General features: G+C 32.4%; 1 protein-coding gene across 1 annotated transcript in view; it reads right to left on the bottom strand.

Moving 5' to 3' along the window:
- Positions 1-1002: 1002 nt before the first annotated feature.
- Positions 1003-25332, bottom strand: part of LOC118200426 (acetoacetyl-CoA synthetase-like) — a 71716-nt gene continuing 47386 nt past the window's right edge. Inside the window, exons 13-18 of the mRNA XM_085825548.1 lie at positions 20405-20518; positions 16494-16619; positions 14595-14664; positions 8283-8341; positions 3252-3454; positions 1003-1186 (exon numbers count right to left, since the gene is read on the bottom strand). Of these exons, the coding sequence (XP_085681674.1) occupies positions 1046-1186; positions 3252-3454; positions 8283-8341; positions 14595-14664; positions 16494-16619; positions 20405-20518 (713 nt within the window). The 3' untranslated portion in view covers positions 1003-1045. The remainder of the gene's footprint in view (positions 1187-3251; positions 3455-8282; positions 8342-14594; positions 14665-16493; positions 16620-20404; positions 20519-25332) is intronic.

Here is a 25332-nt window from a genome sequence, read left to right on the forward strand (position 1 = left end):
GAATTGACTACCATCATTTCACCTACCGAGATGGTTAAGAAAATTGAAAATTTTGAAGATGTTAGAAAAACAATAAAACCGAAATTTTCTGCCAGTCAGACTGAGAAAATTAACAAAGGATCATTTAAAACCCGTTATGATAATTTTGTGAAAACAAAATGGAGCATCCATCTCATTTTAAGCATTCTGATAAATGGGATGATTCAAAATACCAGAAAAATCACTGACAAAGAAGTCAGTTTCAAAACAAGAACCAAGAAAATTTATATGACAAAAGATATCGACCACGTTGTTTCGAGTGTGGGTCATACGAGCATTTTAAGCCTCAGTGCCCTCGCTTAAAACCAAATGAAAGGGTAAATTGCTTATTTTCGAATGATGATTTGTTAAAGACGTATACTATTAGCGGTTTTGGAAATGAGTATGAAATGCCTATTCTTCGAGACGCAGGAGGCACAGTAGATGTTATTTCTCGAAAATACATAGATAACACAAAAATGACTGCAGAACATGTGTAGATACAATACCTATTAAATGACCATTTAGTGTGTCTACCGTTAGCTGAAGTTGAAACTAATTGTAATTGGTAATCCATTTGCAGGTAATCCATTTGCGCAATTGGTTGTCTGAAACTTCTTTCCTTAGATAACAAATGCTATCTGTAGAAGAAATGCAAGTTAAAATAAAGACTTGAATTATTATAGCAGATAACAGAATTATTACATACTGTGAAATTTACTTACTGTGTGTTACATACTGTGAGTAAATGGTTTATACTTACCGCATAATCAGTTTAAGGAAAGTCAGTTGCTGCAAAGCAGAACAGAAACTCAGAAATTAAAAGTTACTGAAAAAATGCAATTGTTTTCCAAAATGAATGTAATTAATAAACTAAGGTTACTTCTCAACTGAAGCTGGTGGTTTATATAAACCTTTTTACACGTGTTACTTTTGGTGCACTCAGAAGGTGCGCATGACAAAAATAAAAAAGTCATTTCTATGTTTTTAAATATCTTTTTATTAAAATAATTTCATTTAATAAGCATTACTCTACAAATCCTTGAAGTTCTGACATATTTTGAAAAATCTTCAAACATTCTTCATTCATGACACTTTCCGGATTATAAGGCATATTGTTGATAATTTTCTTCACAATAATTTCCACTTTCTTTCCATTTATATTGTACTAAGGAAGAGAAGAAAGATTTTAAATAATTTAATAACTAAGGAAGAGAAGAAAGATTTTAAATAATTTAATAACTAAGGAAGAGAAGAAAGATTTTAAATAATTTAATAAGTTAATTAACATTTAAGACATAAAACGTAAATCATATTCATATGATAAATTACGCAAATAAGAACTTGGAACCTCTGATGTACATCTAGTTAAAATATATGATTTACTAAAATCAAGTGAAAATAATCAAGCGTTTTTACAGCATGTTTACTGTATAATTTGCTATGCATTAAGCGCTATCAGATTTGCACAAAAAGAGTCTTTTGAAATATAAAGCTATAAATCAATAAAATTTAATTTAATATCTTTCTACTTGTTGGTTAACTGACTATTACAAAGGACCCGAAGATTATCTGCCTCAAGAGTGAAAACTTCATTAAAGAAAATTGCTCGTAAGCGTTAAACATCGGATACCACGAAAATCTCATGCAGAAGAAACATGCATAAGCCACGAGCCCGAAACGAACGAGTATATTTACTAGTGTTATTAGTTAACATAGTCCAATGAAATGCACTGACTGAACCTACTATAAGATCAATTTGATTTTGTCTGATGTTTTTATTCTAATAATAGTGGCTGATAACAAATTTAGATTTCCTCCCTTATGATGTTTCTTCGTAAGGAATTAAACAAAAGTAGAATTCTCTCCGAGACAACTGTCGTCTGAGCAGAATGATGTCAGCGATTCACTTGTGCGGCAAGATCTCTTGGACCTTGGTGTATCTGGAGAAAAATGGCCATAATAAGCAAAACCAAAGAGTGAAATATGTTTAAAAAAACCTCACGTAAAGAGAATTAGACAAATAATTTCTTCACCTGCATGAATGTGTAATCTTTAATTTTGTGGAAGGTGGATTGAAGGAAACTGATTTGCATTTCCTCCTGGTTATGTATAGAAAGAAAGGGAAAAGAGTGCATCAAAAATGCTGCTCCACCCGGAGTAATCAATTATCGGATTCGAAATCTGGCAAAACTTTCTCGTTCTTTCGAGTTTTTATCGGCCTTTTAGCATTAATTAAAAATCCATTGCAACTTTGGCCTCAGCCACAAAGCTTAATTTAGCTAAAAATGGGAAAAGTGTTAATGGTTATGTAGCTAAAAGAAGGATGTCTTACGGAGGACTTTCTATGAGAAACTGACTCTGTTCCTGTTGTAACTGTAGAAGACCGTATAAGTAGCGTAAAATATTCATTGCATGAATATTTCGATTGATATAAATCTTTGAAACATAATTCTTTTATACAGTAGTTCTGTTGACGTTGCTTTCCTAAAATTAGCTCTCCCTTTGCCATAATACTTAATTAATAATTAAAGTAACTTGAATTTCTTAAAACTAAATATCGGTAAAGCATGACACTAGATTAGCATAGGAACGTTTCATTTTAATTTATTAGTTTAGCATTAAGTATGAAGTAATGATTGGTAAACAAAGCTTTCTGCATCTGATCAGCTGGAAAGGATTAGAAATTTTTGATGCATCTTATGCTACCAACACTTTTGGGTTAAGAAACTATTTCGATATTTAGGAAGAAGTTTTGTGCGTAAAGTTAAATTAATGATCTAAATCTCAAATCAATAATAATGCTGCATTTCTAATGATTTACTTTTATAATTTATGTTCATAGTTGTTAAGTTAATTTTTCTAATAAGCGCAACAGAAAAGTATGTTATTTCTGCAAAATGTTTTATAATGCATTTTATTATTAGCTTAAGCAAATCTCATCTATATTCCTTCTCTTTCTAAAATTGTTTTTTAAAATGTACGCCACTTTCAGCAATTTCTGCAAAATATGTTTTATATATTTATTTATGATTTTGTTATCTGAAAAAAATTATAACTTTATAAAGTGCACTTTTATCGCAAACTATTATACTGTTTTATCTGTAAAAAATTCTAGAACGTTCTTTTATTTTTAAAAATTGAAACAAAATAACAGTTTATCTACATTAAGAGAAAACCATTGCAATAATGTAATTTAAACATATGTCTAAGTGTAATTATTAAATATTAACCGGTATATCTGCCACTTCAAGGATGACTTCTGGAATGTGTCGAGGTGTCAGTTCTTTTCCAATCACTTCTCGAATCCTGTTTTCTAGTTCCTTACTGAATGAATAACCTTCCTTCATCTTCAGAAAAAGTACAGCCCTCTCCACCAGATTCGTACTGTATTGCGAAACACAGATGCTGTCTAGGACTTCAGAAAATTTATCTACTGCACAGTTAAAAAACATTATTTTTAAATATTATGAGAACAAAACAGAAAAAGATATTTATATAGAATAAACTTCAATAGTACCTTGCATAGTATAATATTACTTCCAAGATAATATTATATTATATTATTAGATAAATTAAAACATAATATTATTTCTAATATTGTCAAATACTATGTATTTATTTATGAAAAATATTTATGATGTGCATAAATCAGAATAATATACTTAGCATTCTTTGTCACGTACTCAATAAACATTTAAGCAGTTTATTGTCACAATTCCAGCCTAAAATTCATTTTTCAGGTAATACAAGGGATATAAAAAAGTAATAGCTGTTTCTAATCTTACAGAAGTAACCCTAAATACTTATATTAGCTTTGTTCAGAAGAAAGAATTGCTTTACTTTACAATGAATTATTTTTGTAACGAATATTTTTTATACTATCATGATTCCAATGTAATTATAATATTTTACAACATAAATAGTTAAGTAATGTTTATTGGAAAATTTTAACAACAAGAATTAGAGCAATATTTTTAAAGTTTGCAGGACTAGTTTCGATGGTTTAAATACAGAACCAGCTTCTTCAGCTGCCTAAATGCAAATAAACGAGATAGAGTATGTTGACAAGATAAGAATAACCGGAAATAAATAAGAAATTGAGTTGATGGTAACAAACTAATTTTAACTGTTTATGCTGCATAATAAAAAAATGCTGTACTTGATTAAAATCAGTATTTGATATGAAAACTATTGTTGAGGCTATAAGGTATTTCTCCCGCCTTCTTAGCATGCCTTCGTAATGTAGTGGTCAGCACGCTGGGAGCGTATTCCAGAGGTCCGTGTTTCGATTCCTGGCGAAGGTGTTCCTCATTTTTGATCTCTCCTGTTTTTTAAAAAAATAGCTTATGTCTCTACAAGGCTTGTCTCATGTCTTTAACCTAATTAGTGCAAGTCCACGAGCTTTATAGGAGGAAGGACTGCATGGTTGCATCTGTCATTGACATGGGCCTTAAGCACTATATAGGTGACTGTGCAACTTAGTCCAGCTCTGTCTCAATTTTGATGACTCAGGAGGTCAGGCAGGTCAGCAGTGTGGCAGGTAAGACCGGTCCGAGAGTCTCCCAGCCTTCTTCCCCTAACAACCTCCATGCACTAAACCAGAGAACTTACGGCTCACCGTGTATTTTGAGGGTCCCTTTGCCACAGAGACACTAAACATTTATAATCATCCATGCCTCCTCCGAGATTCCAATCCGAACTCAACGAACGACGTAGCAGCCAGGAATACTAATCACTACACTAATTCGAACAGCGATAAAATTATACAAATATTTAGTTTAGAAACTTTTGTTGAGAAATAAATATCAGTATTCAAAACCTTTGTCATAAAAGCAGTATAATTTAATATGAGCCTGTAAGTTGACTTGTAGATATAAAAGCAGTATTCTTTCTTCATCTAGGTATGCTGGATTTCATCTGATGTGGTTGTAGCAACGACAAGAAGTGAAACCTTTTGCAAAAGGTAGCTGGGTCCCACAAGCTCACTGAAACTGCGTTAAAACAGATTTGAATTTTGTGCATCACAACACAAGCTGCGTTTTTGCTCCATGGCCTCTATCAGCATGCTATTCGGATGTTAAAGGCAGTTGTGCCATTACTACAAAGTAAAGCTTCTGCATCTGCTGAAGTTATCCAGCCTGTCTCTACAAGTATGAAAATATTGCTTTTCTTCAATAGTCGATGTAAGGAAAGCGAATAACACATTATAGAACACATACTTTTTTTGGAGGGGAGTACTTTATTTAAATTTACCTTTTGCTACCACAGCGTCGACTGGCAACAAAACAAGGATATTCTAAAGAAAGTTATTGGTTCTAAACGTGTTAGACAATTTCATGTTTTTGGCTTTGTTTTAAACTCAGAATCTGTCTTCTATACACACTCATTTTTTAAGGTATTCCGACTGTCTGTTGCACCGCCTCAATATGAAAGACCAATGATTGATTCAATCTGAATTGATCCCACAAAATATATCATAAAAAAGTTTCTTTTCATAAGCTATATTTTGTCCTTATGAAAAAGGGTATAAAACAATCACACATGCACATGTTTAAGTTAGCCTAATTATACAATAATGAAACAGAATTGCCAGTATTTATATGGAAACTGATAATAATGCATTATGAAGGCTACTGGAAACTTATCTGAAATGACTCAGAGCATTTTAAATATGTTAAGTATTCAACAGATGAAACGTGCTGCTTTGGAATACCTATATTTAAACTTAAAATTTTACAAAACTTTCTAAAATCATAAAGGTCCAAAACGTGCACTAATCTCAAAAAAAGTTATAACACATCACCAGTCCTATCTAGCCTTACTGAACTGCATTTAAACTCAGAAGTTATCTGTTTCATGGTTTACGGATTTAATAAATATAAAAGCTGCTTTATCGAGACGTTATAAGAAAGAATTAAGGATACTTTTAATTGTATCATTTTTTGCATTATAAACATTTTATCACAAACAATTATAAGCCGAGTAAAATGTTTTGTGAAAATTGCTAATGTACACGTATAACAAAATAGTTTTATAATAACATTTGTTGTCCGCCAAAAATATCGCGGACGAAAGCGTGGCGGAGAAAACAACGCAAGGCGAAAACATCGTAGTATAAAACATCATAGGAGAAAGAAAGCAAAGAGAAAACACGGCAGTTCTAAAATATCTAGGTTCAAAATATCGTCGTCGGAAAAAAAGAGTTTCAAAAACTTCGCAGTTTAAAAACATCATTTCGAAAATATCGTGGTAAAAAATAAAGTATTTACAAATCATCTCATGACGGTAACATAGTACATGTGCGTTTTTCAGGTTTTAAAAGTTATAACTGCATTTTCGCATAATGATTTGGGAGCGCAAAAAGGAAAGAGGAATAGTTATACTTCTATATTTCATACATTTGAGGCCCACCAGCTGCCGAGCGGTAAAGACGCTGAAAACTGGTAGTTCGGTCCGAGGTTCGAATCCCGCGAACGGTCTAGCTGCATGGGCGTTTTCGTGGTTTTCCCCATATGTAACGTGTATACGAGCCAGTTTCCTTTAGAAAGTCCTCCACGAAGGCATCCCTCCCTTTAGGCAGATAGCCCTCGTGGGCTTTGCCATAATTAAATAATACCAATACTAATGCCATATTTTTGAGTGAACTAATAAATTTTTGCTGAAAACGTGAGAAGACTTAAGCATTTAAAAATCGACAATGAGTAGAAAATTAATGCAACTTGTAGCCATTAACAGAATTTTTAAATTTGCATAGTTAATTAACAAAATTACTAATAAATTAATCTTTTTTATAAAGTTTTACTGATAATTTTTCATGAAAAATACAGTCTCAAAGTATTTAGAAAAATTAAGACAAATAACTACATAATCTTACCTCTATACAAATTGCTCAGTTTATTATCAAATTATTTTCTTTCACGTTTGTTAATCTGTTATTGTTTTAGCGAAAAATAAATATTGTTTTGTTTCCTTTTATTGTTGAAGTGGCATTAATATTTTCACCCTCTTTCCGTGCTGGGCTCCCAAATCATTACGAGAAAATGCAATTATAACTTTCAAAAAAGAAACGTATATGTGCGACGTTATTGTCCTGCGATGATTTGTAGGTACTTTATATTTGCCACGATATTTTCGACGACGATGTTTTTAAACTGCAAAGCTTCTAAACCAATTTATTTTTTTAACCGATGATATTTTGGATCACGATGCTTTAGATGTGCGATATTTTCTCTCTGCTTTTTCTTTTCTGCCAGGATGTTTTGTACCACGGCGTTTCCACCTTACGTTGTTTTCTCTGCGACATTTTCGCCCGCGATGTTTTCGGCTGTAATCTAACATTTACGCAATTTTTATGGCTTATCAGGGACTCAGGCATTCTCTTCATGTCTAACAATATCTGAGAATAAAGACGTACAGACTGTTTCAAGTATAAAATATGATGCTAATTTACATGCAGTGTAGAATAATATAAAAAAGTAATCAAATTGACAAAAATTAACATATAATGTAAGTTATGGAGTTTACCAGAAAATGAAAATCTTGTATTTATATCAACACGTGATTTAAACCGAATATTCAAATGCAGTCTTTATGAGTTAAATCCAAAAATTCTAAAAGAATGATCGAAACAAATGCTTGGGGATGTTTAAAAATATGAAGTTTGACTCTATGTATACATTCAGATAAATTCTTGTGATTACCTAAAATCAAGCGTAAAAGTCATTTAATAAATATTTAAAAATGGTTAACTTTACAATAATATTTAAATGAAAGCCAACAATCAATCATATTGAACTCGTAAAGTAGAAAAATGATTGGTTCCGATTTAAAGGAATTATTTTCATTTTATTATTCGTTTTTTAAACATACGAATACTTTTATGTGAGATCTAATATGTATTTTAAGCATTAATCTAGCTGTATATAAGGATTTCGCTTTTCAATTATGGCTTACTTTCGCTCAGCAAATCGTCAATTATTTTGTGCTGTTTGCTCATAATTAGTTTAAAAAAGTTTCCAGTCTATTCATAATACCTTTCCAAATAAATAACCAGTTTAAATAATTTTCATATTTATTCATAACTTTGGTACCTCCTTCGAGTGGGAAAAAAGACTAGATGATTGGTAAGATCTTAATTACAGCCCAGGTACCTCAAATTCGAAATTTAATTTTTCATAATTTTTTAGGAATTATTAAATATAACGAGATTTTATTATATTCATTCATTGAAACAGAGAAACCAAGAATCATTTGAGTCTTACCAACATCATAGATTTCAGAACTTCCAAATCGACATCCTCTTTGTTTTAAGGTAGCATCGCTGCAAGTTCAAGGAAACAAATATTGTAATTAAATCTTATTCTAAACTTCTTATTAAATTTCGAAAACTAATTTCTAGAAGTTTATTAATAATAGATGTAATTTTACGGCAGAAAGTTTAGCATTAATTTAGGAATAATTTAATCTTAGGTTAATTTAAATTTTTGATGAAATATTTTCTGCTTTTCAAGGAAATCAGGCACATACGTCTATCCGTAAGGAGTTAAATATACTATTACTATATAAAAATTTCAGATTATTTTGCTTCTTAGGAAAAGAAATCCGGGTCATGTCTCACAAATTTGTAAAGCATTTTTATAAAATCAGTGCTATTTCAAGATGAGTTTTATATAATTCTGAATTTGGTCTTTGGCAAACAATAAGTTGGAATTATTCCTTCAATTTTTAAACAAGAACCTAAAACTCTGTTTTTAAATTGCGTGTATTAAGGTGTAGAAATATAAAAAATACAACTCGAGATTAAATTGTTTTCATAAATTGAAAATCAAAAATGTTAAACTGTTTACAGTAAGAACTACAAAAGCAGTATTCAAACGCTTCACAAAATAACATTAATTTCATTTAAAAATTGTGTCTTAACAAAATACTTTACTTGAAAAATAGACTTTTACCAGCTACAAAATGAATATGGTAAATATTGTTTTGATTTTCAAAGAAATAAAGATGTGTTACATACAGAGTGTTTCATTAGTCTCGACCCATTTTATTAAAACATTCATATTTAGTTTCTTCTTCCATGCAAAATAAAGGTTTGACTAAAGGAGAAAATATTTTTGCTAATGCAAGACTGAAGGTTTTAAGCTATGTTTAGATTAAAAATGACTTTTGATTGACATTCAATAAACCAGATTTAATAAGAATCAATATCAAATTATTTCTCAAGAAATCTCGAAAAATGAATTTTGTGTTGAAGGAGCATTTTCTGGCGAGAGAATTGGTATTATAATAGACTAGTTTCTATTACAAATTTGAGTAGAGAGTCAAATTTGTAAAAAATATTGTTTTGATATTCAAAGAACTAAAGATGTGTTACATACAGAGTGTATATTACTATTATATTATTGTTTGTGTCGTTAAACAATAATTTGGAGAAATCTAAGCAGCTTTTTAGAAGAGTGATTAATATATTCAGATATTTTACACCGTTTTGTCTACTAATTATTTGACGTTACTAAAACTGAAGGCTTCATTCAACACATACTTTTAAACATCGGATTACAACTTAAGACTTACGGAATTATTTGAGACTTATAATCATCACTAGAATCACCATAACAGGAGCAGGGTACAAATGTCTGCTGATCAAAAATGACAAGAACTTAGTTTGATAGGTTAAAAATTTTCTTAGAGCCACGGCTAGTTTTAAAAGGACATTTAACTTGAGGAAGAGAGCACAATGACATTTTATTACTCTCCCTGTACTTTACTAGGGCATTCCATAGACAGAGGCCGAACTGAGGTTTCGAACTGAAACCTTCGGCAGCACTGGAAAATCATGTTTTGTATACAAATGGCTCCAAAGGAGAGCAAAGTACTGGCTGCGGTTTCTATGAAGTACTAGGGTACAATGCTTCAGACCTGGTCTCACGAAGACTAAGTCTCGACAATTCAAGCCGAGCTATTTGCTGTTAGAGCAGCTTATACAATTCAGAATCCAAACAGAATAGCTCTTGGTAATACAGAGTGACACTGCCTCCAGCCATCCAGTGTCAACGATGTAAAATCCAAATAGTGAAAGAGATTCAGAGACCAGTGCTTTCATTGCCGGAGAACAAAAGACAGAAACTCAAATGGGTTCGAGCCCATACTCTGGGTTTTTAGTAATGAAAGAGCTTCTAAAATAGCAAAACAAGCAGCCATGAACCCAAATACTAGAACCATCTTCATGCAAGCCCCAAGTTCACATATGAAAGCCTCAATAAATTGTCAACTTATGGTACAGTGGCAGACTAGCTGGATTATACAAATAATCTTCTTGTGGAGTCCTTCTTGTGGTCAGCAGGAAACTCAAGAGCAGAATAGCGAGTTAACGCAATTACTCAGTACCTTATTTCAGTTATTTAAACGCTTTGAACTTCGTGATCTGTACATCTGCGGAGCAGCTAAGTACTCAGATCACTACATCTTCGACTGCCCGGAAACAGCTAGGTTTCACCTTCAGAAGCCAGCTAATGAACACTGCAACGCTTGGGCTAAAAACACATTTAATAACCTATATGCAATTAAGCATATTAAGGAATGCGATAACATTTCACTTCTGATTTCCAACAATTCGGAGCCGTGATATAGTTCCCGCCGTAGTGCCGTGGTTGCATGTTATGTTGCCTTCCAGATTTTTGGCACTTACGTTGAATTATATTCACGTATCTTCTCAACTCGTGCATGTTTTCCTATGTCTTCAAGTTCATTCACTAGCTCCACTTCATTTTCAATTTTATTTTATTTTATTTTTTTTTTAATTCCATTACATGCTTTACCTTGCAAAGACAGACCTATGGGAAACTTCGTCTAAGACACTAAGAAATATTTAGTCGTCGACGAGACTTGCTTACAAGCACCTTTCCTATGCGGACATGCTCGGACATGTCGGAAACATGCTTACAAGCACCTTTCCTATGCGGACGGTTGTCCCTCCGGCGGAGAAAGGAAAAGAAAGAAGAGGCTAATAGAGAACGTGAACTCATTCTGATCAAATTTGCTACCCTGTGATTTGTTTCGAGGCGATTTTATGTAAACAAAAGTGTATATGATAAAATTTACAAGAGATGGTTATCTGAAGTTTTGCATTTCAGATACTTGAAAAAATATATGTCCTATGACAGAAAGTTTTTTTTTTTTTTTTTTTTTTTTTTTTTTTTTTTTTTTTTAGTCACGTTATGTTAAATAGGAGATTTCATGTGAACGGAAAGGAAACATATTGAAATGTACTACAATGAATTATATCTACGTAGTCCAGTCATCGGAATTCTAATTTCCATTGAAAAAAAATGCATTTTTGGGAAAAGGAATCTAAGATTTGAAGAGCTCTATGTAATAATTCAGTGTATGCCTACGTTTTATCCTCCATCTAACATGTCAATACAATAAAATTATTCCTTTAAAATACCGTCTCGACAAACCATCTTATGCAGGCTTTATCTTTTTATTTTCTCAACAGACGATAGTAAACATATACTTTTAAATTATATAAATATGATTCGGCATTTTTAATTTAAAACTTTAGCCTAGTTAATCTCTACATATAATGCAAGAAAGAGTCTGTCTGTGTGTGTGTCTGCGTGTCTTTCGTTTGCGCTGCGCGTAAGCTAATAGATCCACGGCTACAAAATTTGGTACATAGTTGCATCTAGACAAAAGCCAGTGCACCTCGAAGCGATTTTTTTCGAAATTCGAATTCGAATTTTTTTTATTTTATGTTTTGTGACGAAATCGCATCATTTTGAGACATAATGGGCTATAGGAAAGCGAGATTTTACTCTACAGACTCCATTTTCACATCGTCATGAAACGTAGGCACTTAGCTATTTTAAGAACTTAATAATAAATTTCGTGTTTCAATAAATCGATTAAATACGAATTTATTTAACAAATGCAGCTTAATACCTTTTCAACGGGATTTTTTCTAAAAAAGTTTATTTTTAAAAATGTACAGTTTATTTTTCTTGGATTTGTGGACACGATAAACTTTCATCCTTGCGACTTCTTTTACAAAAAGAATTTTGGAAAAATGATAATATTTTGTATTTTTAAAAGATTTTTTAAATGAAGCTTCCGAGCACAATTCTCACATCTCACATCTTTAAAAATGTGATTTTGGCAACAATTTTCCTTTCTTATTGTTGTTGCTAGATTTATGATGAAATCGCATCATTTTGAATAGTTTCATTCTTTTAGAAATATGGGTTTGACAACAATTTTTCATTGTATTTCTTATGTCACTGTTTTTAAGAGAATGGCATATTTCAGTGTCATTTTTTTATATACAAAATTTTTATCAATTTTTTTTTTTTTTTTTTTAGTTTCTTTCATGTTATTTTTTGCTTATTTCACTGTTTGTAAGACATTGAAAAGTTTTGCATGACTTTTTTTCTTCAACGGAAAGTTGGTTAATAATATAGATAAAACATCGTTAATTATAATTTGCTTTTCAGAATTTTTTGTTTTTTGTAATTTTGTTATACTTAATAACTTTTTTTTATGAAGTTGTTCTGCAGAGTAAAATTCTACGCAGTTCTTAAATTTAACGTTTCGTGTTCCCTTCAGTCATTTCTTCATACATTTAAGCAGCCCACCAGCGGCCGAGCGGTAAAGACGCTGAACACTGGTAGTTCGGTCTGAGGCTCGAATCCCGCGAACGGGCTGGCTGCATGGGCGTTTTCGTGGTTTTCCCCATGTGTAACGTGTATACGAGCCAGTTTCCCTTAGAAAGTCCTCCACGAAAGGCATCCCTCCCTTTAGGCAGATAGCCCTCGTGTGCTTTGCCATAATTAAATACACCAACTTCATACATTTAAAAGCCAGACGAAGGCTGGCAGCGAAGATGCTAGTTATTAATATAGACATATAAATAGCATAAATAAAAAAATAAATAAAATAATGATACTAATAAAACTAAAGCAGAAAACGTTTGACTCCTGTACTATGAAACCGACCGAGGTATTTAATTTTAAATCCTAATACATGTTCAAAAAACATACAAAAACGGAAAAGCGAAATGATTGTAGTTGTACATTACTAAAAATGAAATATCAGCTTAAAATGTGTTTTCTTTTGTTAATAGATTAAGTGTGTCACTTGTCAATTAATTCGTGTGCACAATCACAATGCTCTTGTCAATGGCAATGTCCCTGTAAACATCCTATAATCTTCTGTAGATGCCGGACAGGCTGCATACATTTTTGTCAGGAATTCAACAATAAAATATTGTTTGTACCACTTCATATCCATTATAAACTTTTTATAAAGATAATTATTATATATTATACATTTTCATAGATTGGAATGTATTACTGAATGTTCACGACACTTGTTACGACCAAGCATATGACAGCTTTTTGCCTTAGTGACGAGATGTCTGTATGGAAGCCTGTTTAAGAGGTACTGACTCGTATTCATATTACATATGAAGAAAATGACAAAAACTTCCATGCATCCATCCCGTTCGTCAGAATGTGAAACCAGATCAAACTGCCTAAATTCAGTGATTTTTTAATTTGGCCACTGGTGATTCATGCGCTTGTATTTTGATCTCATATAAAAGCGTTTGACGACATTTAGGCGGTTATAAAATGCAAGTAGAAATTCAAAATATGTATAGTTAGCTGCATATTAAACTATCTATTAGTATTTCTGAGTTCATAAATGTTCATGGAAAGTTTTGAAAATTTACCCCTCACTCATCACTTCGCTATATTCTGCCCGCCACAAAATTGGTAAGAACAATACTGAATTATCAGTTTTTTTTTTTTTTTTTTTTTTTTTTTTTTTTTCCATTACGAGAAAAGAGCTATGGTGATTTTAATCAAAGGGCAGAAAGTTTAGATGTAAAAGAGCCTATATTTTCTTCAAACTGGAGAATCGTGTAGAAACAACTGATAATCGGAATATAGTAAGTTTAAAATATTAAAAACGTTTAATAAATATCTTAAATACCTCTACGTATATTTTCTAATTTTTTTAACTTTTTAAAACTTTTTGAAGAATACATTAAAAAAATTTCATTTTAAAACAAGCGAAATAATTTAAAATTTTCGAAATATTTTGAATTTGAGTCGTTTGCAGAATAGATTGGAGCTGCAGTCTCTATTTACGAAAAACAATCCTAATTACAGGAGATAAGGAATACCAGCGGCCGAGCGGTAAAAGCCGCTGAACACTGGTAGTTCGCTCTGGGGTTCGAGTCCCGGAGAACTAGTGGCTGCAGGGGCGTTTTCGTTGGTTTTCCCCATGGTGTAACGTGGATATGAACCAGTTTCCCTTAAAAAGACCTCCGCGGGGGATAAAGCGGTGAGGTCTGTGAACGTAGACAGTTCGAAGTTCGAATGCCGCTAACGAGTTAGATGCATGATCGTTTTTGTAGTTTTGCCCTATGTGTAACACGTTAATGCGAGAAAGTTTCACTTAGAAAGTCATCCATGAAGGCATCTCTCCTTTCCGTGTACTGCCTTAGGACGGAATGCGTAAAAAATAATAATTACAGGAGATAAATTTCATTATAAGGCAGTTCAGCTTACCTTCTTCCGCAAACAATGTATCCTTTCGTTACTGGATTGATAATAGCCGAATCTCCTATTGAGAACTTTCCTGTAAATGATAAAAGATGTTATCTTATTTTAGAATATATAAACGGCATTAAACTTCTATATAAGAGAAAGCGCTCAGTAGCGATCAAAACTTAATTACAAATGGATATTTTATAAATATCACCGATATATAGGGATCTTTATTTTTAACAAGAACATTTACAGCATATTAAGAGTACTGTGTTAATTTTTTTTATTTCTATAGCAAATGTATTTTAGAAAGGACATATTTTTGAAATGCTTAAATAATTTATCAAAGCAAATTTTGTTATTCATTTCGCTTATGATTTCAAGCAACGATATTTTGAATTCTTAAAGAAGAATAAGACTGCAGATTAAAAAGTTAAACATTCGCAGTCGTTAAAAACGTTTGCGAAATTGCAGTTGGTACGTTTTCCTTATTATATTTTTTCCAACTCCCTAAGAACAAATATTTATGATTTAGAATACGTATTGCATGCTATTATACAAATTTCATTTAAAGATTTTTAAAAGAAAGAACGTTACATGTAAGACTTAATAACAATATTTATAACATTCACTTAATTTCATTTGCTTTATTTTCTGATTTTTATGGAATTTAATTAAGTTTTTAAATGTACAATGAATTTGCGGTAGCCCAGAAAAGCTATTAGTCTCAAAACGGCATTGTATAGCGTTACACTACAAATGGCGAATCAATTTTTAAATTGTTCCCATTGTTTAAATAGTTTTGTTCATGCTGATCATTGTCAAACAGTTTATTATGCCAAACAGTTTTGTCAAAATCGCACGAATAATTTTTAACAAATCAGCTTTCAGAATTTTAGCTCCTCAATGTTCATTGACTTTGATATATATTTATTAATACCTCTTTTTATTAAACTTACTTGATTCCTTCTTCCAGAATTCGAAATTTAAGCTTAATCCGAGTATAATTCGCACATTTTTTATGATTCATTTTCTAAAATTTGTATATTTAAATATTTTTTATAAATTCTTCGAAACGATTTTCATATTATAACCTATGTAAGTTTTAACATCACGTTACAGTAGATGTATTTCTAGGCACACCTGCAAAAAAATTTAAGTTTTTTTTTACCTCAAACGTTTCTAAGATATATATGAATTTACATATTGACGCGTTTTAAAATAATTAACATTTTTTCTTTTGAGCGGAAATAATGCCAAATGTGGTTTATGGATTTTGTTAAAATTCTTGGAAAGTATGAAGTGACCTTTTTTGCGTTTGTGTACAATGAAAAAAAGGAAAGGAAAATAGGTTGATCTAAATTAAGAAGTTCGCCATGTAACCTACTCTTTGCGCAACTGCAAAAATGCGATAAGAGAAATTTTTGAATTTCGCACCAAATTTTTAAAAAATTTAATATTTAGGCATAATTTGAGTCGTAGAATCGAAATATAGAAAACATTTGGCACGTGATTTCAGAAAAAGGTTTTTTGTCAAAATGCCTGCATTAGAACAATGCATATTCAAATGTAATATATATATATCCTAAGCTGCGATTTCGAGACATGAAAAACGTAATATGAATTTCGTCAATAGTCCCAGTAAAACAAAAAATGGTCCCTCTTTTTTTTTTTTTTTTTTTTTTTTTTTCGCAGTGTACTTTAATTGTAAATGAGTATTTTTGGCTATCTCGAAAACGCCTGGACATTCAAAAGATGCTCAGTATATTTTAAGCGCAATATTTCGCATTCTAATGGTAAGAATAATTACAAATCTTCTGTTTTTTTTCATATCTCCAGTCGCGAATATTGCAAGAAGAAATATTTTTATCAAATTTTGAGGATAAAGCTACATAACATCAGAGATTACAGTGATGCTACCTGGGAATTCTGAGAAATATGATTTCTTAAATACTGTTCCATCATCATCTCCCCACAAACCCATTGCCAAGGAAGGCAGTGGTTTTGCTAATACCAGTTTACCAGGCTCCCCTACTACGGGTTGACCTAAAGAAAAGAAATGAATGAAATTTAAAAAATGGCAATGATTTATTTGAAATAAATGATTTTAAAGAGAAAATATTTGCATATATATATATATATCACCTGAATTTTTTGAACTTATTTACGAAACTCAAGTGTAAACCAGAAGCACCATGCTTTCGATTTCGAGCTGATTTGAGAGCTAGTGATAGTAAAATAATTTTGGAAGATATTCACTCTTTGGGCAAACAATATATCATTTTGCTGGCCAAATCTTTGCTTGCTTGTCATATATTTTTTCTAGTAAAACGCAGTAAAAATGGTTATTTTTTTTAATTCTAAGTTTTTATTGTGCGTGTGTAGAAAACTTCTGCATCAGAAGTACAGACTTCTACAAAATGTCTGAGAAGTCCCCGTACCCCAAGTTTGAATATCACAGAGGAAAATGTCAGGGTTAAATTAGTGTAGTATTGTTGTGGACTTGGCAGCCCTGTTTTCTATTTCGGACCTTATTTTAGCCTGAATAGGAGAATGCACTTTCTTATTTACATATATTGCAAACGTAGTTCATTTCTGAGCTGCAAGAGAAGGGATTCGTGGTCAGTGTGCGAGAATAGTAAGACGGGGCTCCACCTCATTTTTATTTTCAAGGTGCGTAACTTCCTGAATGAACGATTTTCCAGCCGCAGCATAGTTTTCGTAACATTCAATTCGATCTGAAATGGACTCAACAAAGTCAAGATCATTCAACACAAGGCAAAATTGAGTTACACTAAAGTTACGCATGATCAGTAATACTACTTTAGTCCAATACCCTAACAGACGTGATGGCATATCTGAGATGAAAGACAATGAAATCTTAATAAGGTTATGCAGCGGCAGGGCCAAATAGGCGATACAAACTCAAAAACTCTAGACTCAAAAACTGCCATTTGGCGAAATACAGTAAACCTGTATGGCAACCTTACGGGCTGACAGGGGAAAGACGAGTTTTTCTCCGGCTGTCTGTGTTATTTACACATCAATCTTGTCCATTCAACGTGATATATAAACCTCGGCACCTGTGTCTGTGTTCAGACTATTAACAGCAGATTAACATGGACTGATCATATCAACATCTGCCGCAATAGAGCATATGGCAATTTAAAACAGCTCATGCCTCTCATAGGCAATTATTCCAATCTCGACCTCAGAAGAAAACTTCACATTTATAATGCTATTATGAGACCAATACTCTGCTATGCTTCCCCTGCTTGGGCCACCATCAAAGACGTGGATATCAAAAAACTTCAAATCATCCAAAACAAATACCTGCGGGTCATCAGAAATGTACATTTTTATGTCTCTAATGCTGCACAGGGACCTCAAAATCGATTTTATCAAAGATTACCTCCACAAAAACAACGAGAAATTCTTTCAAAAAGCCCTGAAATGCAATTACACGACTAATTTTCAAGTTTTCAACTACAGCATACTGCAAGAAGATAGAGATCTTAGACCCTGGGAGGTCCACCTCTGTGGTACACTTTTTCCGACCTAATGTAAATATTGTATTATAATTTATGCATTTATGTATTATATTATTCATCATATTTTTATCTTGTTTATTATGTATTTATTCCAGAATTATTATTTAACCCAGATCTTTCCATTTTTTTTTCCATATTGTATTGCATTTATGTTTTAAATTTGTATATATCTTTGCAATTATGTATTTATGTTTTTCATCTTATCTTTCAGGAATTATTCTGCAAGAATTTATTTTGCTTTCAATCAGCCCGTCTCCATAGCCAAATTGTCTGGTTTTCCACTTCAGCGACACATGGTTTCCCTCTCTTACCCCCCCCCAGACTTCAATGCCTCCAATCTCACCGGTCAGGGACTTTAAACTCTCAAGGTGCCACCACGGCATACTTATCAGGAGCCGGTAAAGTGTCATGTACTAGAGACAGACCGGCAATAAAGACATGGACTGGACTGGGCTCTGTGATGAGGCCGCGATCTGTCTTCCTTAAGCCATTATAATGTATCCAACTGAGTCTTTTCCTTATTAAATTTGTATGTGTCTATCTCAGTTAAGAATGCTTTTTAGTTAATGCTATCAACACTCTTGTAGGCACGTTTTACTCACGTGTACCTCAGGTATAACATCTGTTTGAATGACGTCTTATTAAGGTTATAGCAAATTTTTTATTTAAGCAGAACTTGGAAAATAGTATAGTAAATTTAAATTAAGCGTTGAACAGTAGTCAAAGACTACCCAATTTAATGCTAAACTAGAAGCATGCTTAATAAACTACCAGCGAATCAGATTTAAAGTATTGGCGGCGAGAGAACCCAAAACTGAATAACTGCAAATGTTAGAGCCAGCAAGAAAGTAGCCACGTAGTATGAAAATTCCAGAACCAAATCTCTGTTTTAAGATAAAAAAATCTCAGTTTAAATACGCACAACTAACTACTTTGTATTCTGGTGAGAAATACGGAGAGGAGAATTTTTAGCAAAGACCGAAATCATAATAACTGGTTAGTTAATAAAATAACCTTACAAACTCATTTTTGAAAATAATCAAGTCACATGTCCCTCATCTGTCGATAGAGGACAGATATAAAATGTTTATATAGAGAGAAAACGAGTACATTATTTTAAGTGTGGAGGAAGACTTTCGAAAGATAAGAATAATGGATTCATAATTCATAAATGTAAGTACTCCTTAGCAATTACTAAAAATTGAGATCACTGAAATTGTTCTGTGTGATACTCAAAGCAAACTTTCGGGACTTCACAGACAAACAGAGAAATATGCTTCAAGATAAAAGAAAAATTCTATATTTTTTTCTGTTATTTATTTGTTCGTAATTAAAGAAATGTTTGCTAAGCAAATATTTTCCATGAATAGATCTAAAAAAGGCTATTACGAGAAAGTAAGGTGCGTAAATTTCCAGAGATTTAAGGAAGAATTCAAAACTTTGAAAAAACTTCATTAAAACGTTGCTAGATTGGACAAAAATTTAAGTAAAACTAATGACTAAATTTGCTCAAAAAGGGACAGACAGCATACGTAAATGTATCAACCTACAAAAATGCCCATTTTTCAGCAGCATAGAGAGAGATGGAATGAATCACACTTAGCTCTTAAACACATGCTGTCGAAATGACACATGGAAACTCGTAATGAGGAGTTTGAATATCGATATGATTTTAGCAGAATTAAGATTAACAAACAAATTTTTAACAATAAAGTTCATGACTGTATATTCGGAAATTTTGCATATTACTATTCTAGGTTACATTTTATTTGCGCTAATGGAAACTGGCTATTCAATCGTTTATGGATTTTGTCACTATTTTCTAATTTTATTGATAGAACACTCTTTTAATCATTGCACTAAACCAGGTTTTCCAGCAACATACTCAATACCTTTTGATCCAGCCTTCAGAATTAATTTTAAAGTGGTATAAACCACAGCTTTATTTAAATACAATAAGCAGCAAACTGTGCATTAAAAGAAATTAAAAGAAAAGTAGTATTAATTCTAAAACTATTATACTCATAAAACCTGTATTAAAATATATAACAGATTGTGATCAGAGATATTGATACTAAAATTTGACAAATAATACTAAATTTAGTAAACATATGGACGTGTTTTCACAATGTTGAAATATGTACTACCATTTTCGAAATTTCAGCTTTGAAAAATGTTGATTTAGGAGTAAACTTTCATAATATTAATTTTTACGAATTGATGTTTTATGTACTTATTATATTCTTGATATATAAAACACGTAAATTATATAAAAAATACCTTTTTCGTTTACGCATTCGATAGCTACACCCAAAGAAGGAGTTGCAATTTCTGCTTTATAAATAGGTAAAGAGTAATCATATCCCATGGCAGCTCCCATTAACTCTGTACAGGCTGAAAGTAAACATTTTATTCACTATCAAATCTGAATCAGCCTACCTTTAAGTATTTTATGCTATTAAAATACAATGAAAAGGATTTATTATAAAATTAATTAATTATAAATCTTTACTATATATAACATTAATCTTAAATTAAAAATTTCTATAGATTTAGGCAATTATCTTCAAGTCATATTTTTGTTATGTAACAGAAAATAGGCTTTTGTAATTTTTAGAAGTCTTAATTACAAGTGAATTAAATTTTTGGCATAATACTAATTCCATAAAGCAGAAAATACAAATATAAGAGAATGATACATTTATAAATATAACTATTTTTGCAAGTTATTTCATATGTTCAGGAAGTGCCATCAAATACCTTAAAATATATCACAGAACATGCTGCAGAATATAGGATCACAAAAAATCATATTTCTTCTATCAGTTCAATACTTACGTTTGAGGGTCCACCAGCGGCCGAGCGGTAAAGTTCGGTCCGAGGTTCGAATCCCGCGAAAGGGCTGGCTACATGGGCGTTTTCGTGGTTTTCCCCATGTGTAACGTGTATACGAGCCAGTTTCCCTTAGAAAGTCCTCCACGAAAGGCATCCCTCCCCTTAGGCAGATAGCCCTAGTGTGCTTTGCCATAATTAAATACACCAACACCTCTAATGTTTACATGATTATAATACACATTTTACACAAAGAAATGCATATATGCAAACAAGAGGCTTTAACATTGCTTGCAGGTTGCTGAAATGTAAGTGTAAAATCATGTCTTGAATACGCACCTATTTTTGAAAGATAAAATCGCAAGAGAGGTTAGGTTAGGTTAGGTTATTTAATTACGGTAAAGCCTCGAGGGCTATCTGCCTAATGGGAGAGATGCCTTCGTGGAGGACTTTATAAGGGAAACTGGCTCGTATACACGTTACACATGGGGAAAACCACGAAAACGCCCATGCAGCCAGTCCGTTCCCGGGATTCGAACCTCGGACCGAACTACCAGTGTTCAAGCGACTTTACCGCTCGGTCGCTGGTGGGCTCTCGCAAAAGAGAACAAAGTAAGGAGAAAACATTGCAATTCTAAAACATCTTAGTACAAAATATCGTTGTCGGAAATAAAGCTAATAGAAAACTTCGCAGTTTAAAAGCATCGTCGTCGAAAATATCATGGTAAGCACCTACAAATCATCGCATGCCGATAACATCGTAAAAATGTGTTTTCAGGCTTTAAAAGTTGTAAATGCGTAGTTGCATAATGGTTTGTGAGATGAAGAAGGAATGAAGAATATTTTTACTTTTATATTTTTGAATCAACTAATAAATGTTTTTGCAAAATTAAGCAGGAAACGTAAGCATTGAAACTGAAAATGACTAGAAAACAAATGCTAATTATAGCAGTTGACAGTATTTTATTATTTGAAATTAATTAAATAATTCTAATAGAGGTAACCGCATACAGTTATTCATCATACTTTTTCTAATATTTATTAGACTATATTTCGCATGAAAAATACCAATGAAACGTAATAAAAGAGATTTTTTAATTAATGACATTTATTAGTTTAATATATTAGTTTCAAATTCTGTTAACTGCTATGCCTAGCGTTATCTTTAACTCATTTTTAGTTTTTGATATCAATCTTATTTTTCAAGCAACAAATTTATAGTCAATTCAAAAATATGAAATATAAAAGTACATATTTATCATGCCTTTTTCATCTCCCAAATCATTAAGCGAATATGTATTTATAACTTTTAAATCCTGAAAAACGCATGTCTGTGATGTTCTTGTCTCGATGATTCGTAGGTGCTTTATTTTTTACCGCGATATTTCCAAGGACGATGTTTTTAAAGAGCGAAGATATTGGCTGCTTTATTTTCGATGACGATGTTTTGTATCGCAATGTTTTAGAACTCCGGTGTTTTCTCCTTGCATTGTTTTATCTTACGATGTTTTGTAGGACGAAGCTTTGCGTTGTTTCCTCCGCCACGTTTTCGTCCACGATGTTTTCAGCGGCCGATGCTATTCGCACCAGCGGTGCGATTAACCGCTTAATCTATTCGCACCGACATTGACCACGCATGCGCATTGAGTTGTCAGAACCGTCATTTGAACCCAATTGAAAAGAACGGATTCTACGTACTGTCTGTCTATTACAAGTAAAGCTCTCACCAGTTAGTCTGCAGTTGTCTGTTGCCGTAGAAACGAGACTTGACCCATTTTCCGTAGGGGTGTCTTGAAGTCTTTTTTTCCCTCAGCCAACAGTCGCCAAAACGAAATAACAATAAAGCAACCCTTGGTTTGTCCCTATTTGAAATAGACTAGCCCTGTTGCTATAGGGACCGCCATCCGCCAGACACTGCGGTGGGGTTGTTCTTCTAGTACACAGACAGTACGCGAATTGCCTAAGTGTTATAGTGAATCCTTTTTTTTAAAGGTGGGTTACTACCTTGGCGTAGTTTATCATTTTTTAAGCGTTGGCAACTTTCAAAAGTTCCAACTTTCCAACTTTCAAACTTTTTGAAACTTTCAAAAGTTTCAAAAGTTTAGAAAGGAAAATGTGTTCCTTTTCTTATAAAAAGAAGGAACACATTTCCTTTTATTAAAGTATATATAAAAAGGGGTAGATTTTTATGTTCGCAATGTTTATCGTTTTCCTGAACGGTCGGAATAGTTTAAATGACTGATTTGGAGGGGAGACAAAATCTTGTTTACATTTTTTGTACTTCTTAGAATACATTTAGCTTCAAAGATGTGTTTTGCGCAATCAAGACTTTAGTTCATACCTCTTTGAAAATTTTCGTCCAAGAAAAGATAATAAAAATTAGACAGAGGAGTTTTTTGTAGTAAATTTAGACATGAAATAAGTTAAAAGAGATTAAATCAGCTATTTAATGAACAATTAATCATATAATACTGGTTATTAACAATTCTGTATGCCTGTTTATTTTTTATGGAAATATTTGGCATTTTCAGGACACAAAAAGTATTTCAAAGAACTTTAAAATATTAGTACAAACACATTAATAAATTAAATTGAAATGAATAATGGGATGTAATTTCAAAGACAGAAATAATTTAATGTAAGAGATTTAAATTTAAAAATTTGCTGACACAAATGATTTATCAGATTTTATAAGGTTTTATTTCATAAATAACTTTGATTTCGAAATATTTCATTTGAACCTATAAACATGTGTGGATACTGAAAAAGTGACGATAAGAATATTATAATTTTCAGAAAGTTTTCTTATTGAATAATAGATTCTGACAGTCCTATGCTATAAGAATAGGGTCTAAGTTTGTATAAAAATTCCTCTGTTAAATAAAAGAATTTAAGTAATTTCTGTAACCTTTTTGTTAATACATTAAAGATTTTTTAACTAATTACACGTCCTCTCTTGCAATTAGAACTATCATTAAATCCCTATTTTATCTAATCATTTCCTGAGCATTATCATGTATATAGATTGACCACATGTTTGTAACTGATAATTATTACTTGTAAATTATTCTCTGGTGAACTATTAACAACCCCTTCTATTCCTGAGTTAGGTTTAACAACCTTCGCTCTTGCTACCGCTTGCCTTACGGAAATCGGTGTGAAATGCTGGTACGTGGGCTGATAGTGCGCATGCGCGAACGCAGGTGGTGTGAATAGCCTCTTAGCTATTCGCATCGTCGGTGCGATTAGCCACTGCGGTTTTCGGTTGACACCCTGAGAAGGCGATCACTGACGAGAATATGGCTATAGATATTCAGTCCAAAACTATGTTATGCTTTCACAAAAAACTGCCCACTTTTAGAGGTGGTTTCCATGAAATATTTCATTGTATTTTTAATGAAACATATGCTGTATTGCTGCAATTGTAACCAGTAAGTAGAGTTTACTTATTAATGTTACATATTTGAAAAAAAAATTTATTGTTCTGATTATGGAAATTTCTCGTTCCACTTTGCTCATTTTCATACTCGGATGCTGTTTAATTTTTCATCAGTTCCTAAATATAATTTTGAATTCAATAACTCTTTTTCAGGTACTTATGATTAATCAAAACTTTTTGTTTTGAAATTACGGTTTTATCAGAACTATGAGCTTAAACTGTGATAAAAAAACATATCAGAGAAAAGAGATTTTCTCAGAAAAATAACGGAAAATATATATCTAGAACCAAGAAATTCTTTCCAGCTTTTGAGTTTTTGTGGATTTGCGGAGCTATACAATATTAAACAGTAAATACAAAAGGGAATATTTTATGGTTGTTACCAATCTCACTTTTCTCACAAAGGTCAGCACAAGGCCCACGACATTCATCGTGGCAAAGAGTCAAATGCGCCTGTTGTTGGCAAGAGCCTTGAGTACGATATAGCTAGTAGCCTGCCTTTAGCACAGTTCCACCCCCCAGTTTTGAGAAAGAGCACCCCGGGGAACGACTCCGAAGATCCCCTATATCTCTTTCTCTGCCAGCTACCTCTCGAGAGAGAGACTTTTGGCTCGCTGCATATTTACAATGGCTCCCTGCCGCGCAGACACTATACATTTACAAATATCACGGATTCGAAATTCTCCGAAACGAAAACTTCTCCGGGATTCGAACCCTGTTTCCTTGGTACGGCAGTCAGCGTCGTTAACCACTAGCCCACTTGAACGGCAACAATATTTATTTTAACTATATTCCCAATGTCTAGTAAAGGGGTGCTCATGTATTTTATGTATTTAAACTTTATCCTTTATTTGTCATATACAGCCAGAATTTTAGCTTTACTTTATAAATTCTTAATTTATTCTAATACTTTTATCTTGTTATTAATATAAATATT

This window comes from Stegodyphus dumicola, chromosome 10 (assembly GCF_044657685.1).
Source record: "Stegodyphus dumicola isolate Sdum_Otavi_A_Nest chromosome 10, ASM4465768v1".
Lineage (NCBI taxonomy): Eukaryota > Metazoa > Arthropoda > Arachnida > Araneae > Eresidae > Stegodyphus > Stegodyphus dumicola.